A 16,898-nucleotide genomic window follows, 5' to 3' on the forward strand; every position below is an offset into this window, starting at 1 on the left:
GTTTTAATGGTGCTCGGCTTGCAGTGAAGGGATAGCTGAAACTACAAGGATCATTAAGCGCAGTCCATTAATGTTGGGGGGAGGTGTTTTTTGGCAATATTAAACTCCGTATTACTGCACGTGCCGCCTTCAGTCTACACCAAATACCTTGTCAGTTGACAAATATTTGAAACAATTATTTGAGTAAGGAAAGTCTGGATTATTTAGAATATAGTGTGATTTGTGACGCTGAATACACCATTCATAGTTATAGCAACTACCAGGCAGTGTTCCAGCTTTCCAGAGTGACATCTCTTATCTGTAACTCTTCAGCTAATACACTTCAAGCATATATAGCATCAGGAGGCTTCCTTGACTAGTTGTTGCATTACTGTAAACTCACAACTGGTACATGCTCTTCATGGTGTCAGAAAACCCTGGTATGAACTTTTTGGTAAATGCATTTCACATAAATAGTGAGTGAATAGTTACAAAGAGCACAGAATTGCAGAAGCTTTAGAAGTGAGGGGGACTTATCAAAGGAGTAATGCCTTTTGGGGATCATGCTAAAGCACTAATGACACAGCTCTTTTGATGCTCTGAAAACTTAAGGTTTGTTTTGGGAGTAGGAGAGAGTCTTAAGTACAGAGGCCATTATGCAACATTCTGGAGGGTTTGGAGTGTTGTAACTATTGTGAAGAGTATTCCTTTTACTGTGAGGTTGGTTTTTTGGTGGTTTGGGGTTTTTTTTCTTTCCTCTCCCTATCTTCCTCTTCCATCCAGGGGGTCTCAAAAATGTTTATGGTCAAAAATACGAAGTCTGTGATGCACAAGTGGGTTGAAGTTACACAGCTTCAAAGCTGATTGCTGTCTCATGTTGAGCCTAACTACAACTTGCTTGTCCTCTGAAAACTTTTACCCCTTGTATTTATTGTTTTGAAAGCAGGATGACTCTTCGTTCTTCTTGTAGATGCTTCTCTCAACATCTAAAATATTGTGCCCCGATCCTCAAAGCTCACTGACTGGGAGTACTTGAGTCTCTTTATCTGTTGAAGGTTTCTGTAAACACATAAAATACTTGAGCTGTGAGCTTGAATATGGTATCTTAATACTGTGTGCATATAAAGAAGCAGGTAACACTTGATACCTTACTCAGAAGGTGGCTTGTGCAAGACGTTATGAACACCTGAAAGGAGCATTATGTTTTCAGGGGAAAGTTAGTCTTGACGTTCTATGAATGTAGTAAAGTACAAAGACACAGTTGATCGGAGGGTGTAAGCTATACTGAAGAATGTTTCAGTCTCTCCCACAGCAGTGTAAATTTTGGTTGTGTGCTATAGTCTGACAGTGTTTATTGGGATTGACTTTTTTGTGCTGGTATATTATTCATATAAAAAGTGCTCTACAGAAAGTGTATTTTTAATTAGATTTCTCTTGTTCTTTGTCCAGCTTCGTTAAACGTTTGTTTTCAGCATAAGTAATGTTAACCTGACTGGAGTACAAATATCAAAAAATTGATACAGCTCTTGATGGAAGATATGTTAGTGGCTCTTGCTGAGTCTTGAAGGAGGAAGTGCAATCTGACTGAATTCTGTAAAGAAATATGAAGTCTAAAAAATATTTTTAAAATTGTTGTAGCTTCTTCGTTACAGAAGAAGAAAAACTGAAGTGTAGGGAGCAGAGTAAGTGAGAACTGAGCAAAAAATAAATTTAGTCATGTGATTACAACATACATATGGAAATCTCTTTAGTTCTGCAGTCGCAAAAGGTTATCCAAGTTCTGTAATTCCACTTCTTTTTTGACTATATGGCTGCTATTGTTTCAACATAGCATATTGAACTTTGAAAGTAATTAAATCCACAGGAATAGGAGCTATGAAGCAGTGACTTCAATCTGATATGCCAGATGTATACTTACATGAGTGCAAGGAGACTGAAAACTTGCAAAGGGCAGTAACGGTGTCGCCTTTCTGTCTGAATCAAAACCAGAGTTGCTGTTTTAGCGTGTAACTATCCCACCAAAGTGTCAAATGTTGCCTGAAAGGCAGCTTTTTTCCCGCTTGTTTGTGAAATCCATTTTCATGCTTAATCTTAATCGGATTTGTCACAAGAATGCATTAGGTTTAATTGTACTGTAATTTCAACTAAAAAATGTGACCTGAAAACTAATACTGAAAAACAATGGAAATACTGTTGTGGTGTTCTTACATTGTAAGTTAAAAGGAAGTATTTAAATTCATCCTATTTGCTGGAGTATAGCATTTATTTTTGGCAAGTCACCTTTTTAAAGAAGGTTGAATGAAGTATAATAAGTGAATTGACAGGACTTACTAAGCCTTTAAAATGGAACTGCAGAAGTATATATTTGAAGTGAAGGTAGTCTATCCATTGAAGAACAGAGGATGCTAACTGCAGAATGTTAGGGTGGGTGTTTGGAACAAAAAGATAATCTCATAAAGAATGGGGAAATAAAAAATAGGCCTGGGCTTTAGATGAAGTACTTTATACAGAGGTGGCACAAACCCACAATTGATGGCAAAATCCTCAGTGAGTTGGAGAAGTTATTTACCACCACATATTGCCACTCTACAGTTGTTGACAAATTCAGATATTTAAAGCATCCATGTTAGTATAAACCACAAGGGATTGTTATATATAAGAATACGAAAGATTGATACATACTGCAGGGAATCTGTAGTAAAAGAGATGAAATCAGTCTTAAATCAGCTTGGGGGGGCAGTGTTCATTCATTGCACGAATAGGCTTTGAAACTACCATAATATTACTTGCTTCGTGTTCCCAACATCTGTAAAAACTACTTCAGCTGTAGCACAGCAATTACAAAAACATTAAGAATATAGCAAAGTGCAATTGGGTAACTGAGAGAGAGGGAAACTTTGAAAGGGAAGACTTCAGCAATGTGCAGTGGTGGTTTCTGTGAGTGGGAGATCTTCTGAGTTCTCCAACAGACTTCAATTTAGTTCTTGAAGTCACTGTTCTTTTTGAAAGTATGTGTGTGGTGGATTTTGGGTTATCTTGTTTATTTGGTAGTCTTTTGTGATTAGAAGTTGTAAGGCACAGGAAATAGCTTTATAGTTCCTTCCTCCCACAAGTCGTAATTCATTTGTGGCCATCAGGATGTTTTTCTTGGCTTATCTCTTTCTGTGCAGTTTGCCTTGCACATCTGCCACGTAAATTATGAAACTGTTAACTTGAAAAGCTGAAAATGTATTTCAGATCCTACTGTACCATAATGAAGATGGTATTGTTGGTCAGAAAGAGCATAATTGCAAGTTGTGTAGAAGGTCTGTAATAATACCCAGTATTCATATACTAAACTGACCGATGTCATATTTGTAATGCTTCTGAGGAGTGGCCTAAAAATAAGTAACTTCAAATGGTCAAGCATAAGCTAATGTTGTGCTGTTACCTCTGTGTAACCTGAGGTATTTCACCAGGCATTTTGGCAGATGGGTACCCATCTGTTTCTGAGTTGATTGTGGACTGCTGGCTTCATATTTGGTATCCATATGTTTCATCTGTAAGTCTCTAAATCTAAGCTGCGTGTTTTATAACAAAAGTGACATTACTGACAGGAGCAAAATGAAAATGCATTAAGTCTGTTACATGTTTTTTAGTTTGTCTTCACCAAGCAAGGAGAGAGACGCTGGCTGAGATTGTACGGGTTCACTGAGGGGAAGAGCAGCACCGTCTTTATTTTGAAGGCAATTAACATCTTTCTCTCGGAATACTTTTTTAGGTACACTGAATGTCTGTTATATTATTTGGGATAATGGATGAGTAATATCTTATCTTTCTGTTCTGTCTATGAACCAGTCTGCATATTGAGCTTTCTAAGGTAGTGACGCAGGGCGGTAAAATCTGGTGCTGAAATGCGTCTTTTGGTTTAACTTTGTCTTAAATCCTTTCAGTTTCTTGAAATGCAGGTTTGCACCAGTGATCAGCTTTAATCCCTCGGAGCCCAAAGGAAACAATACTAACAGAAATATACAAAGGGGCGTCGTGTATTAACTCTGCTTGGGGTGCTGGCCCTGCTTCTTGCCTGGGGTGCTGGCCCCTGTGCTGGTACGGTTTGGGAGGTGTTGCTGTGCACATCGGGATAATTTCTTTTTTAGCTCACCAATTCAAATACTCGGTTGAACGTATTTCATGCCCAGATGGATAAGTATTAAATGATTTTTTTAATTGGCAAAAATGTTTCTGGAAACTAATTAACAATTTGTCATAGATGCCAAGGTTCCCACACCTGGGAGTGGGGGAGGTGTAGCCTGTGCTCAGACAAGTTGCATAGCTTTTTTATTTACTGTGTACTCTCATTAGTTGAAACTAATTTCTGCACACAGTTTAAAAATGGATCATTTAATATTAAAATAACTTTTTAGCATTCTCAGAAAGCTTTCCATCTATTTCCACTCCTGCTTTACAGGAACCTATTAATCTAGATACTAAAAATAGTGCAGATGTGTGACTCATAGAAGTTGAATGGTGGGGATAAGGTGGTGTGTTCCCTCCCTCCAAAGGCTTCATCTTAAATGCATGGGTGTCTATGCTTGAGGGTCTTAGTATTGTGAAAAGGTTACTGGGGTCTGCCTTATATCTCTACTCCAGATGTTGAATGTTCACTTTGCTCATATTATTTTATAGTGTGTGTGTGTTCTTTTTTTTTTTTAAAAAAAATATGGTTGCAGTCTCATGTCTAAAAGCAAAGCTACATTATACATATTCGTTCTGCCTTAAGTTGTCAGCCCCTCTACTGGTTTTTGGGAAATTGCTATTGTGTTTGGATTATATTCCTAAAACGTGCAACACGGATCAGATGATCAATAGGTAGTGGGTCTTACAGTGGAAGACTGCTGGCTTCTCAGCTGAAAGGGAGCAGACAGCCTAACTGTTCAGAGAAAACAAGCTGCTGGAAGACAAAGCCAGCACTTTAACTGTAAGCCAGAGCTTTAGTTCAGCCTCCAGATGTGAGTTACTGCTGCCTTTGTTCAGAGGTTTATGTTGAAGCTACCGCCACACTGGTAACAAACCATCCATACGAGAAAGCACTCTTGTTGTTAATCTGTGTGCCTTTCCATAAAAATCATAGTGATGTTTAGATGGAGATCCGAAAGATGAATAAACAAACCAGCTGTGCATGTTCTTCCTTGTTTAGTTAGAGTTAAGGCAAACTTCCCTTATGCTGTAATTTAATGATTTCTTAACTATTTTTCATATGCCATTTATGGTCCCTCCTGGTTGGACAATGCAATCTATTCTTCCTGAAATCAAAGCAGCACATCATAGGGCTGTGCAAGTGTATTCTTACTGGGTTTTGTCCATGCAGACATCAGAGACTGTTACAGTAACAATCTCCTTTGCTATGTCACCAAGTGGGGTGACAAGATTTTATTCTGAGTCAGTAACATCTGTCATGGACCAAATTTAAAGCTTCCTTTGTTTTATTCACTTTGAAAGTCATAGGAAATGTGGAGATTACTTTATAAAAATAAAAAAGCTGGTAAAAAAATTGCAGAAAGAATGACATAAAAGTATTAGTATATGAGACAGCCTATTGAAAGGAATGTTAAACCCATAGTTATTTAAAAGCTAAAATTATGTCGTGGCTGTTTTGGCACCTTAAATAACAAAGGGTTAAAATACTTGTTTCTTGCAAGACTTTGGTAGGTACCACGCTACATAGTGCTGTATAGTAACAGCTTCTGTTGTCCTCTGTTCATCCAGACCCTTCCCCCTCTAACAGACTAGGTTTTTTCTTTAAAAATAATATAATTTCTTTAGTGTTACTATTTGTTTGAATAGCATTAATGTTCAAACTTTTATGTGTGATAGACATATATGTGTGTAACGCTTGCCTTTTTATTTTTTTCTTCTGCACTTAGTCTTTAAACAGATATTTGCAGAATGGTGTCTCATTGGAAACTGTTAATGGTGGTAAAATGTAGAAAGTTTCTCATCTCAGCTTTTAGTATTTTAGTGTTCCCAGTTGTAAAATTAAAAAAAGGAAAACAGAAGGTGCATAATCCAGTGATGTCCTTGGAGTAATAGTTAAAGGCATAATATTATGCACATAGGAGTCCCATGTATACATGATATTGTAATTGGTTTGAAATATACATTGAAAAAAAAATTTAACTGTGTAACCAGGTTTCTTGTTCCTGCTGCTCAGTCCCTCAGCACAGTGGGCAGCTTCCCAGAGGTTTGAGAAATGTTTCTAATTAGGCTTACCCTGTCCAATCCAATACCCTTATCATCACTATAAAGAAACTGTTGTAATGTACCCTCTCTGTGACTTCTGGTTATTTTAGTTTTCACAAGATTAGACATGGCATTTCACAAATCTTCTGTGGATCTCATGTCCAGAATTGTACTGGCTCCTCAGTGACACCACCCACATCAATAGCAGCTCTAATCCTAATGGTGCTTTTAATGGAGTGGTCTGACTCTTGCCCCAGGGCATATTCAAGGCTTTTAAGTTTGTGCAGAAACATCGACTAAGATCTGTTAGGCTTTCTGATTCCTTAATATGTTTTAAAGTAAGTTCCACTTGGGATGGATGGATGGATAGATATTTATTATTCTTTCATTATCTTTAATGTATAAATACCTTCTTTTCTCATGGCACTTATTTTCTCTATTGTAGGTTTCCTATGCATATGCTATTTAAAGGTTTCTGCATGTTTAAGACTGCTGCTATTTGGGCATTAATACGAAATGCAAAGTTTACATGTTGTTTGAAGATCTGAAACTTTGTGAGATCATACTCGACTTCTCTGATGAATGTTTATCTTGGGAATACTTCCTTGAAAAGAACATTGCTCCCAAAATCTAGCAGTGAACTGTAAGCGTCCTTTGTGAATTGTGATTTCATGCACTTGAATGTACTGTTAGGGTGATGAGGGAACAGAACAGCATTGACCATGGAAAAAGTCTGGAAGATACAGGAGATGCCAGGGAGTGTGAAGTAGAAATATCTGTGGTGTTCTTTTGGGAAGATGGTGGGTGTTGAAATATTTACTCTTACTGGTGCCATATGCTGCACCCAAGGTTCTAACAGAAATGTTGAATCAAATGAACAAAGACAAAAATCTTGCACCTTTTTCTTTAGCAGGTTTGCTGGTAGTGTATGTAAATCATTGTTGTGAAATGTTTGAGGGTTAACTTTAAGAGTTAGGTGGTTAATTTCAGAGTAGAGATTAGTTTAGCAAAATAGGCTCCTTCCATTTCTGTTGCTGACTATGTTCAGAGCCTTGTGTTTCCACTTCCATGTTTCCAAATTGTTCCTGGTTCAAGGGATATGATATAGAGAGATTTACGTGTGGTTTTAGCCCAGTGTAGAACCAGCAGTGATTGATGTGGGATAATTAGTTCAGGCACAACAAAGCTGGTTGTAATGTTACCAGTCAGAAGCTATTACTAGAAGCAGTATACTTATAGTTGTGTAATACTTTATAGGAGATGATAATCCCCTAACAGATAATTGAGCTGACTTCAGTTACAGCATATGAATCTGTAGAGAGCACCTTGTGGTCCTGAACAATGAAAAAATCTTCATGCTGAAACATTTTGATTTGTGATGTTGTGATTATTTAATTTTTTAATAGAATGTTGGGTGGAAACCCAGTGATTTTACTTTCCTGCATAAAAGTGATTTTTCTGAAGTTTTTTTCTTACTCTGGAAGAGGAAAGCTTTCTCAAGTATTTATTTTGTGGCTATTCTATGGAAAAAAAACACTGAAAAAGCATCAATACGTTACTGAGCAGAGTAAACCGCATCTTCACTAATACCGCCCTTCTGAGCATTACTAGTGTGATTCATGTATTGCTATGTAAGTTCAGAAGCCCAAGCAGAGTAGCCAAAACAAATCTATTGTAGCCTTGTACCAGAGTATGTTGAAATTAAACACAAATAGAGGTTTTCTGCAGATATTTATCACTCACTAGTGTTCATGTGTATTTATTGTCCACGTTGTGGGTTACATTTAGTATCTGCTGATAAGGGAGGGGGAAGAAGACAGGACCCCTCTTAAAGCATGCCTTTTTTGTATGGCATCCTGTGAAGTGTTCCTTCAAGTTCCTTACAAGTCTGTAAGGTTTTGTTTTCATGCAAGCCATCCACAAGCTATCTTTCATTTTTGTCTTTTAAGGAATAGTGCTCAGAAGACAGTCTCAGACCTGAGGATTTTAATCCTCTTATGCCTGAAAGCTGAAGTGGTTTTCACACTGTTGCAATGGTAAAGGTTGAAGTGGCAGATTCTCGATAAACTTTTTGGCTGGACCTTGGTAGCCTCTCTGATCCCCTTAGTTTTATATGGGTAGGTACAGAACTTGTCCTGTCTTGCTTGTCTGCTTATTCTTCCTAACACCAACTAAACGTTAGTTTTGCCTCAAATGTACAATTTGAGATATGTGCAATACCTCCTCTTACCCCTCACCTCCCTCTCCTCTCCCTCTCTTGCTTATTTTGTGGGGGTTTTTAGCACACTATGGGATATGGCACCTGGATCCAGATGACAATTTTCTCAAATTTACAAATGTCAAAATGTAACTTAGAACAAAATTTGAAGCTATTTACAATTGGTCAAATTCTTTGAAAGGTTTTTCTTTGAAGAATGCAGACAAAATTGTGGACAAAGTACTGTTTTTGGGGTACTTAATCTGTGGTACACCTATTAAGTTTATAAAAAGTATGTGAAACTATTTTTTTAAGAGGAATTGTGTCTTATTGTCTGCAGTCAGACATGACTGGATATTTGCAACTATTACTGACTTTTCACTAGCAATATGATGCACCTGGAGGAATTTAGTTTCGGACTTGAGCTACCTGTTCAGTGTTGCTATAAATTGTAGGTGCGAACATTTAAAGTTGAGGATTCTCTTGCAAGAAATTAAAAGCTAACGTTTTCCTCACTGCCACCATTCTTGCTGTTTCACAGAGGAGTGACAGTGCCCTCTCTTGGCTTTTCTGAAGTTTTGTTTTAAAAGAAACAATACTGAAATAATTTTTAAGGGCTACAATAAAGAGTAAAAATCATCTGTTGACACTCATCTGATTTAATAGACTTAAAAGAAATGCAAGACACAAACCGAAGAGAATGCAAAAGTTTGTAATGTTGATGTCAATCCATTTATTTGCTCTGCTGTTATTTTGGATGTAACTTTCCAAATAACACTTGTGTTTAATGCCTTTTTCCGTATCAGAAGTTTCTGTAAATGTGCTTGTCACAGGATTCCAGTTGTTCAAGGTTTCAGTTAATGGTTTGGGGTAAATCCACGTGTAGCCTTGCAGCTGATAGGGTGTTGTACGCACTGACTGGGAAGATGCTTGCTGTCAGTCTTGACTGTTGTATGTCCATTTGTTTGCAAAGCAGCGTGTCCATGCAGTCCGGCACGATTCCCTGGAAGCTGCCCAGTATAAGCTAATCAGAGAGCCCCCCCTGGTGTCTGAAACGGTCCTCGGATATTAAATTTATATCAATCACAGGAAGTCTTGGCAATCAAGCTAGTCACTTTTTCCCTTCACATCTGGACGTAAATTATTTTTTTGTTGCAAAGGTCACAGGAATCATGGGTAGGGCATGGAATGAGGGCCATAGAAAACATGGGAAAGGAAGAATAAAACTGTATTTCCACCTTTTTAGAAATGGTTATTTTTAAGTGACCTGGAATGATGCCAAACTATACAACAGTTGGGGTTTTTTTTTCCTTGAAGTTTACATTTGTTGCTGAATTAAATGCGGCTTAAAGATACTTTGCTTTGGAACGCTTTTTGCCATTAGATCTCATCTTGGCATTTACAAAAGAGATTTCTTCTAGTTGCTAAGAACAATAACTTTACTACAGGAGGGTTTTAGAAATAGAGCATGTTTCTGTACTTACAGGGGTTTAACCGCACCTTCTTTCTTTTGGCATTCCTTGATTGCCCTTGTATTCCTTCCATTTCCCCCTTTCAACCCTAATGCCGCTTTAGCCATGCGCTCTGAGCTCTTCCTTACCTAATGCTGGCTTTTTTTTTTTTAACGGTAAGCTTGCATCTTTTCACACATTTTTCCATTCTTAAATTATTTGCGCTAAGAAATGAGGGAAAAGCTTCATTTTATGCTCTCTCCACCCCCACCCCCCCTCCATCAAGTCTCTCAAACAAGCGCTTAAGGAGGGGTTATAAAAACAAACAGAACCTTTCCATTCAATCCCTGCCTTTCCTTGCTTCGGACAAGGGAACTAGTGTGCTGAAAGCTGCAAAGCACTGGAGCCTGTAGCTTTGGGCTTGTGGGTGTTTTTTACGTTCTGTGCATATGGGAAATAAAGATATTAACTTACGTGTGTATGTATGGTAAAGAAAATGTCAGAAACAGAAGCTTGAGGTGTATTTGGTATAAATGAATTTGTAAAACCTTAATTGCTGTTGTTCAGAGCTACTGCTGTGATCCTACATGCTTTTTTTTTTACGTAGATAGGTTCTGTTAGCTTACTGATTATTTATTCAGACATGTAGCTTATGCTCTCTTTAGACACAAAGTTGAATAAAATCATACATCAGAATCTGACAGCGGGAATTTTCATGCTGAGAATCCAAGATTAAGTCCAGGAATTTTATTCTGTTATAACAATTACCTTCTGTGTCCCCTTTCAGACTTGAGGGGATCTCATTCTTGTTTCTGCTGTTTATAACTCCCAGTTCCAAGATCTTTGCTATCCTTATGCCAAACAAAATTGAACGGGTATTGCTTGAATGCAGCTTTGTGCCAACTCCTACGTGGACAGAGGGATGACTATTAAGCATCTTGATTTCTACCCCCTCTAGTCCTTTCAGGTTCAGAGGAGGTTTTTAAGCAGCAAATGCCTTTTCCATATTGTATTATAAGACCATTAGAACTTTCCTACAGTTTAAGCAATTTGACTTTATGGGATAGCTTGTATTGAACGCAGTCATCTTACGGGGTTTTTTTTTTTAGCTTCTGAAACCAGTTGTATAATGTATTTTTAACAGTTAAGTAAACTTTCAAGCTTCTGATACGATAGTTGTAAACATACTATTACAGATACACTGCAAAGTATGTAGGGAAGGCAGAGGCTGCTGGTTTTCCTTTGGCTGATGTTTTCATTACTATTGTGTGCTATATTGCTCCGTGACTAGAGAGCTGGTTTGCAAACGTTTTGGATGAATGTTTAGGACCTGCTTGCTCACCTTAAAATATGAAGAGAATAGTGTTATGAAATTTATCTGGTGCTTTTAGGGATGCAAAGGAGGTTGATGAGCTTACAGTTGAAGGTTACCAGTTTGAGAGATTCATTAAAAAAAAAAAAAAATTACCAAATCTCATATTTGTTATTTTAATATAACTGATATGGAAAAATTGCTTCCTTTTTCCAAGTTACATTTTTCTGTGAACTCTTGTAGAGACAGCCTGAGCTCCTTATATTTGCATTGCTTTAATCATAAAACAGAGTGCTCTGCAGCTTTTCTTTTGCTGTTTTCCCTTAATTAAATAAATTCAAGCTAGGAAACAGACTTTCTAGTGACTCTCATCTCCCTTACTTCAGTCTTCTGTATGGATTTTTTAAAGTATTTTTTACTAACACCTTTTGGTACTGATATTCTTGAGTTTCTCTTGTAGCACTTACTATTAAAAACCCCAAAAATCTGCTTATGATTGAGTTACAAAGTGTCTTGCAAATAACTGTACACTGTACAAACCTGTAAGCAAACAGTATCTAGTTTGGGAAGCTGTCAGCTTTGACTCTAGTGGTTTGGTTTGGATTTTAATTTGACCAAAAGCCATTTTTACTAGACTGAATCCAGCTGTAATGTAATCGCTAGTTTCTCATCTATATTCTTGAAGACTAATAGAATAGTAAAACCTACTTAAAGGTAACTTAAATGTGTTGTCTAGTGTCCTCAGGGTAACTTCTGCACTAAAGATGTTTTCTTTCCCACTCTGTAGAGGTATCTCATTAAGTGAGAAACACACTAGTGTCATTATTAAGTTTTCATGTGTTTCTCAGTTTTGATGCTAATCTTCATGTGTGTGAATTTTTTTCCTTTGCAGCACCAATGTGGTTATGAATTATTCAGAAATAGAGTCTAAGGTTCGAGAAGCAACCAATGATGATCCGTGGGGACCTTCGGGGCAACTCATGGGAGAGATTGCCAAGTAAGTGATAATTTGGCTCAGTGATGAAGAAAAGAAAGGTGCATTTTATACCAGAATGTGAAATTTGCTGCTAAATGAACTCTGCAATATGCTGACTGATAATGCTGAAAAGTTGCTGTAATTTGTCTTATTTTTTAAATGCATAATCTTATAATGTATTGGAACTGTCAAACAAAAAATGAAGTCAAAAATATTTTTTATAATTCTTGATTATTTTTTTTTGTTAGCCTTATAATCCTTTCAATATATCTGACTCTTTTGGAGTGTCTTTTTTCAAGCTGCTTTCTTGTGACTTTCCAAATAGAGCAAAACATGTCATTCCTTCTTGAACTTTTTTCTGTTAAAATGTGTTTGGAAGTTGCATGTTTAACTAGTTGCAATGGTTATTAGGGTATTCACGTTAAACGTTATTTTTGTTATAAATTGTAATGAAGGTTCTTTTACTGCCTCAGATTTTTAGAATTACTTTTTTCTTTTGTAGTACTGGTATGTAAATTACTTCTATATGAGTAAGAAGCAGGGATAGATTTCCCCTTGTAATGTCATCCAACGTGAGTGGGCTTAGATCAAGCCTGCCATCTACTGTCAGCCCTGAGTCTTAAGAAGCTATTGTGGCAAACCACGGAGAGTGAAGTATCTTTACTCTTTTTGTTTAATTCTTTAGGGCTACATTTATGTATGAACAGTTTCCAGAACTTATGAACATGCTTTGGACTCGAATGCTGAAAGACAATAAAAAGAACTGGAGGAGAGTTTATAAGGTGTGTATGTATATGAGCTGGAAGTATTCAAGACTTTGTATTGGTCTGCGAAGGACTTAATGCTTGTTGCTAGTGTAGTGTCTTGTTTAGATGCTGCCGTACTTACTCCACTAGCAACCTGAAATTTCTTTCCTAACTATATGCTTTATAATTCTGTTACTGAAGTCAAAGATGTCTTTTAGTGCTGTATACAGAAAAAAAACCCACCAAAATTTCTGGGTTTAGAAGTTTGTCTAAGATGCTACTTAACGAACATAATAAAGCAATTACATTCTTCTGATATTCAAGTATTGGAGTAGCGTTCACATTTTGAATCTACCTAAAGAAGTTGTGTGGTGCTGCATGAGAAGTAGATAAGTTACTGTGCTATCAGGAAAATGGCTTTGAAGGTATTCAGGAATACCTGAAATAAAACAGAAACTCATCTTAATTTTTTGCTAATTCATAATTCTCTAAAAATTATAGTTCAGCTTTGAGTGGACCAAATTTTCTTGCAGCTCTTATCATATCAGGCTTTTATGTCCTACTGGCATTTTGTAAAAAGAACTGAATCATTTGCATTTTTCTTGTCTTTGGCTAATTAGCATGGTACAGAAACTTTTTGCTTAAGATTATATCATGCTGCACTTAAAGTGGTGTTCAGTGTTCACTGAATTATGCAAATATAACCTCATTTTTTAGTTTAGTTTAGTATTAGACTAGTTTATATTTTGTTTTTCTTGATGCCAGGGCTGTAACAAGACAAAATTAATTCTAAGGCATAGTTTGTGCTTTTCACAGGTGCTTGATGTTTTGTATTCATAGTAATTGTTTTCCCTGAAGTACAATATAAATTAATATTTAATGCTATCACACATTGCTACTTAATGTTATAAAGACTGCCTGGAATTGCTTATCAGGTTTGGATAGGTTGAAATATAATGATAGTTTTAGCTGATAGAGGCACTACTTTGGAAAAAGCACACTTATTTTTTTTCTAGATAGAAATCCTCAACATAAAAAAATTGCAATTAAAGTACTACTTAAAGTTCATTTGTTTTGTTGCTTGCTTAAACTTGTCCTGAAATGCAGTTTTGTATTCATTGCATCCTGCAGAAGACTTCTTAAATTTCTGTAGGAGTTACTTTTCAGTGAAAACCTTTTGGAAAATTGTGAACAAAAGAGGCAAAAGAAAATGCTTCGTTTAGCTGGGTTCTTTTTTCTTGAGTAACTATGTGTTTTAAAATAAGCTGTAGCTGATGAAGGTAGCTACTTGTGATTTAGTAGTAACAAATCAGAGTTTGACAAATACAGTTTTGATATTCGAAAGAGCAAAACGTGCATGTGGGGAAAACTTTTTTTTTTCAGCGTGAACCCATATAATAAGCATTTATTTAAAAGGTGTAGGTCTTTATTACTTACTAATTTGGGGAGGGGGGTAGGGTTGGTTTGCTATTGCTTTTTTTTTAAAGATAGAGCTTTTGTTCATGCAATCATAAGGTGCTTTGTATTTTTATAGTCTTTGCTGCTCCTAGCTTACCTCATAAGGAATGGATCAGAGCGTGTTGTTACAAGTGCCAGAGAACACATTTATGATTTGCGATCCCTGGAAAATTACCACTTTGTAGGTGAGCAATAGAAAAATCTTATAAGCAAATTAAAACAGTAGTTGGAGTTGTCAGTCACCTGAACCAGCTTAGAAGCTTCCCCAGTCTAATTAGAATGTGACTGTTGCCAGTTGTGTGAAGAGTGCAGAATCCAAGACGTGGGACCCTAGAGTATTAATTAGTGAAGACAAGAACTTGCAGAAAAGACTGGCTAATAACAACAGAACCAACACAACATGAGTGTTCGGGTTTATATTAAAATATGCACTAGAGACTGGTCCCCTGTGGTGTCCGTAAAGGAATAGCTTTAATCATATGGGAAGAAAAGGTTAGAGCTCCAAAACACACACATCTGTTTGAAGCTGGGGTTTTTTCCTCCCACCAAATAATATTTACAGTGCAAAGGCAGCAAGGCCAGTGTGTGTTTTGAATGTGAAAAAGGCTGGGAAAGGAGCACGTTTAGCTTGTAGTACATCCCAACTGAAAGCAATTTTTCAAAAATTCATATTTGCAATAAAACTGAGTTCTTGCAATTAAACTTGCAAAAACTATACTAAAAAGACTGAGGAAAAGGGGTTATATTTTGAAGAGTTTAAATCTTTCAAGTGGAGAATATAATTTATGTCTCAGTCTGGTTAATCTTTTCAGTGTTTCAGCAGCATTTAGATGTTTCTAAATGCACCATTCAGTGAAAACCATTTATCTAAGGATGAAAGTTTGTGTTAAAACACGACATTTGGTCCCTTTTAAACAAATGCAGTGGACCTTACTAGCCATATAAGATCTTTCTTGGACTTTTGAGTTTGTAATTCAAAATTTCTTATCAGTTTGATGCTCAATATTGCTGCCTCTGATATATTCTTTTCCTTTTTCTCCTCTATTCTATCCATTGTCTCTATCCTGCATTACCTGTACAGATGAAAATGGCAAAGACCAAGGTATAAACATACGCCAGAAGGTAAAAGAAATGGTTGAATTTGCTCAAGATGATGATCGACTTCGGGAAGAGAGGAAGAAAGCAAAGAAGAACAAAGACAAATATGTTGGGGTTTCTTCGGACAGTGTTGGAGGGTTCAGATACAGTGAGTACTAGGCTTTCTTGGTCAAGGGTTGGCAGTCCTGACTTGCAGCTTGGCTTAGATAACACAGATAACTTAAGGAATTTCTAAGATGTTCTTTAGATGCTTTATATTTCTTTAACTGTCAGTGTTAACTATTATAAAAGGAATCTTGCACGTTTTCCCCCACTTAAAAATTTAAGTGAATTACTTTAAAAATCTTTAAGTTAGTATTTTTTTAGATAATAACTAGAAACTTATACAAATGATATTAATGCATTGGCTTAGCCAAAACTTAGCTGCCTTGCTTTTATCCATAGGCAGAGTCTCCTTGTGAAATGAATGCTGCTGTAGCAGAAGTAGGTAAATGCATGCCCTTTAAGTCAGGGTTTCTTAGTTAAAAAAGGCAGTATTTTGTACCCACCACATCACAAAATTGCTTCACTTACCCATGCCAACCTCCTTTTAGAACCATTGATTAATTTGGCTTAGGGCTTTTAAGGGACTAATACTGTTTGGGTGAAACAATGTAGATGATATATGCTTTTAAACTTTTTGGTTTCTGGAGTCTGTTTGGACTCTTGAAAGATATCTGTGGATTATCTGTATGGATTCTGATGTCTGTCAGATCTGACTTTAAATATATGCGCTAAGTACCTTCTAAGTGATGGAGTTTACATTTCAGGAGTTTACCAATACAGTTGTTACTGTCTCAGTTTATGAGTTTTTAAAATCTTGTTTGATACTATAGGTCACATGTGCTTTTCAAAGGAGGGCTTTCAGAGGTAAAAAAATTTGCTTTGTGTAGACGTACTAAGCTTGCAGCTGGATGTTGGTTGCACAGCATACCTGACCTGTATGCAGGCTGGAAATCTGATGCACTGGTGTTCATCCCTAAAGCCTAGGGAACTGCAGCTGCCAGTGAAAAGATCATAGCTAACAAAAAGCTTAGAACTTTCTTTCTGGAATTAAAAAAATATATATATATATATATATATATATAAAAAGATATATATGTATATTAGAAGATGATGTGTGTGAAGCGTGACCTGGTCATCTGCTGCCTCATGAAACACCAGAAAACCTGCCATCAGATTTTCAAAAATCAAAATTCCAAAAATCTTCCAAAATAATTCAGGTATCATTGCACAAGGTGCTAGTCCTATATCTAGCTTGGGTCTGGTACTTGCAATAGGACTTTCATTACTAAAGTCCTTTACTAAGAAACACACATACAAAACAAACCATCCGAATGCTGTTGACAGGTAGTCTGATGTACCCTTGCTTCTGGAAATGAAGTCATTCATTTTGCTGAGGTAACTGATGTTCTTCATGTGT

The 16,898-nt window shown here is 36.7% G+C and overlaps 1 protein-coding gene across 2 annotated transcripts in view; it reads left to right on the forward strand.

Annotated features, from left to right (window-relative positions):
• CLINT1 (clathrin interactor 1) overlaps nucleotides 1-16,898 on the forward strand; it is a 52,661-nt gene that overhangs the window by 15,551 nt on the left and 20,212 nt on the right. The window contains exons 2-6 of one of the 2 annotated variants that reach the window (XM_055717590.1): nucleotides 8,148-8,315; nucleotides 12,051-12,155; nucleotides 12,820-12,916; nucleotides 14,415-14,523; nucleotides 15,420-15,584. In XM_055717590.1, coding sequence (XP_055573565.1) covers nucleotides 12,064-12,155; nucleotides 12,820-12,916; nucleotides 14,415-14,523; nucleotides 15,420-15,584 — 463 coding nt within the window. In that variant the 5' untranslated portion in view covers nucleotides 8,148-8,315; nucleotides 12,051-12,063. The remainder of the gene's footprint in view (nucleotides 1-8,147; nucleotides 8,316-12,050; nucleotides 12,156-12,819; nucleotides 12,917-14,414; nucleotides 14,524-15,419; nucleotides 15,585-16,898) is intronic. The other variant, XM_055717589.1, reaches the window with a different exon arrangement.

This window comes from Falco cherrug, chromosome 8 (assembly GCF_023634085.1).
Source record: "Falco cherrug isolate bFalChe1 chromosome 8, bFalChe1.pri, whole genome shotgun sequence".
Taxonomy (NCBI): domain Eukaryota; kingdom Metazoa; phylum Chordata; class Aves; order Falconiformes; family Falconidae; genus Falco; species Falco cherrug.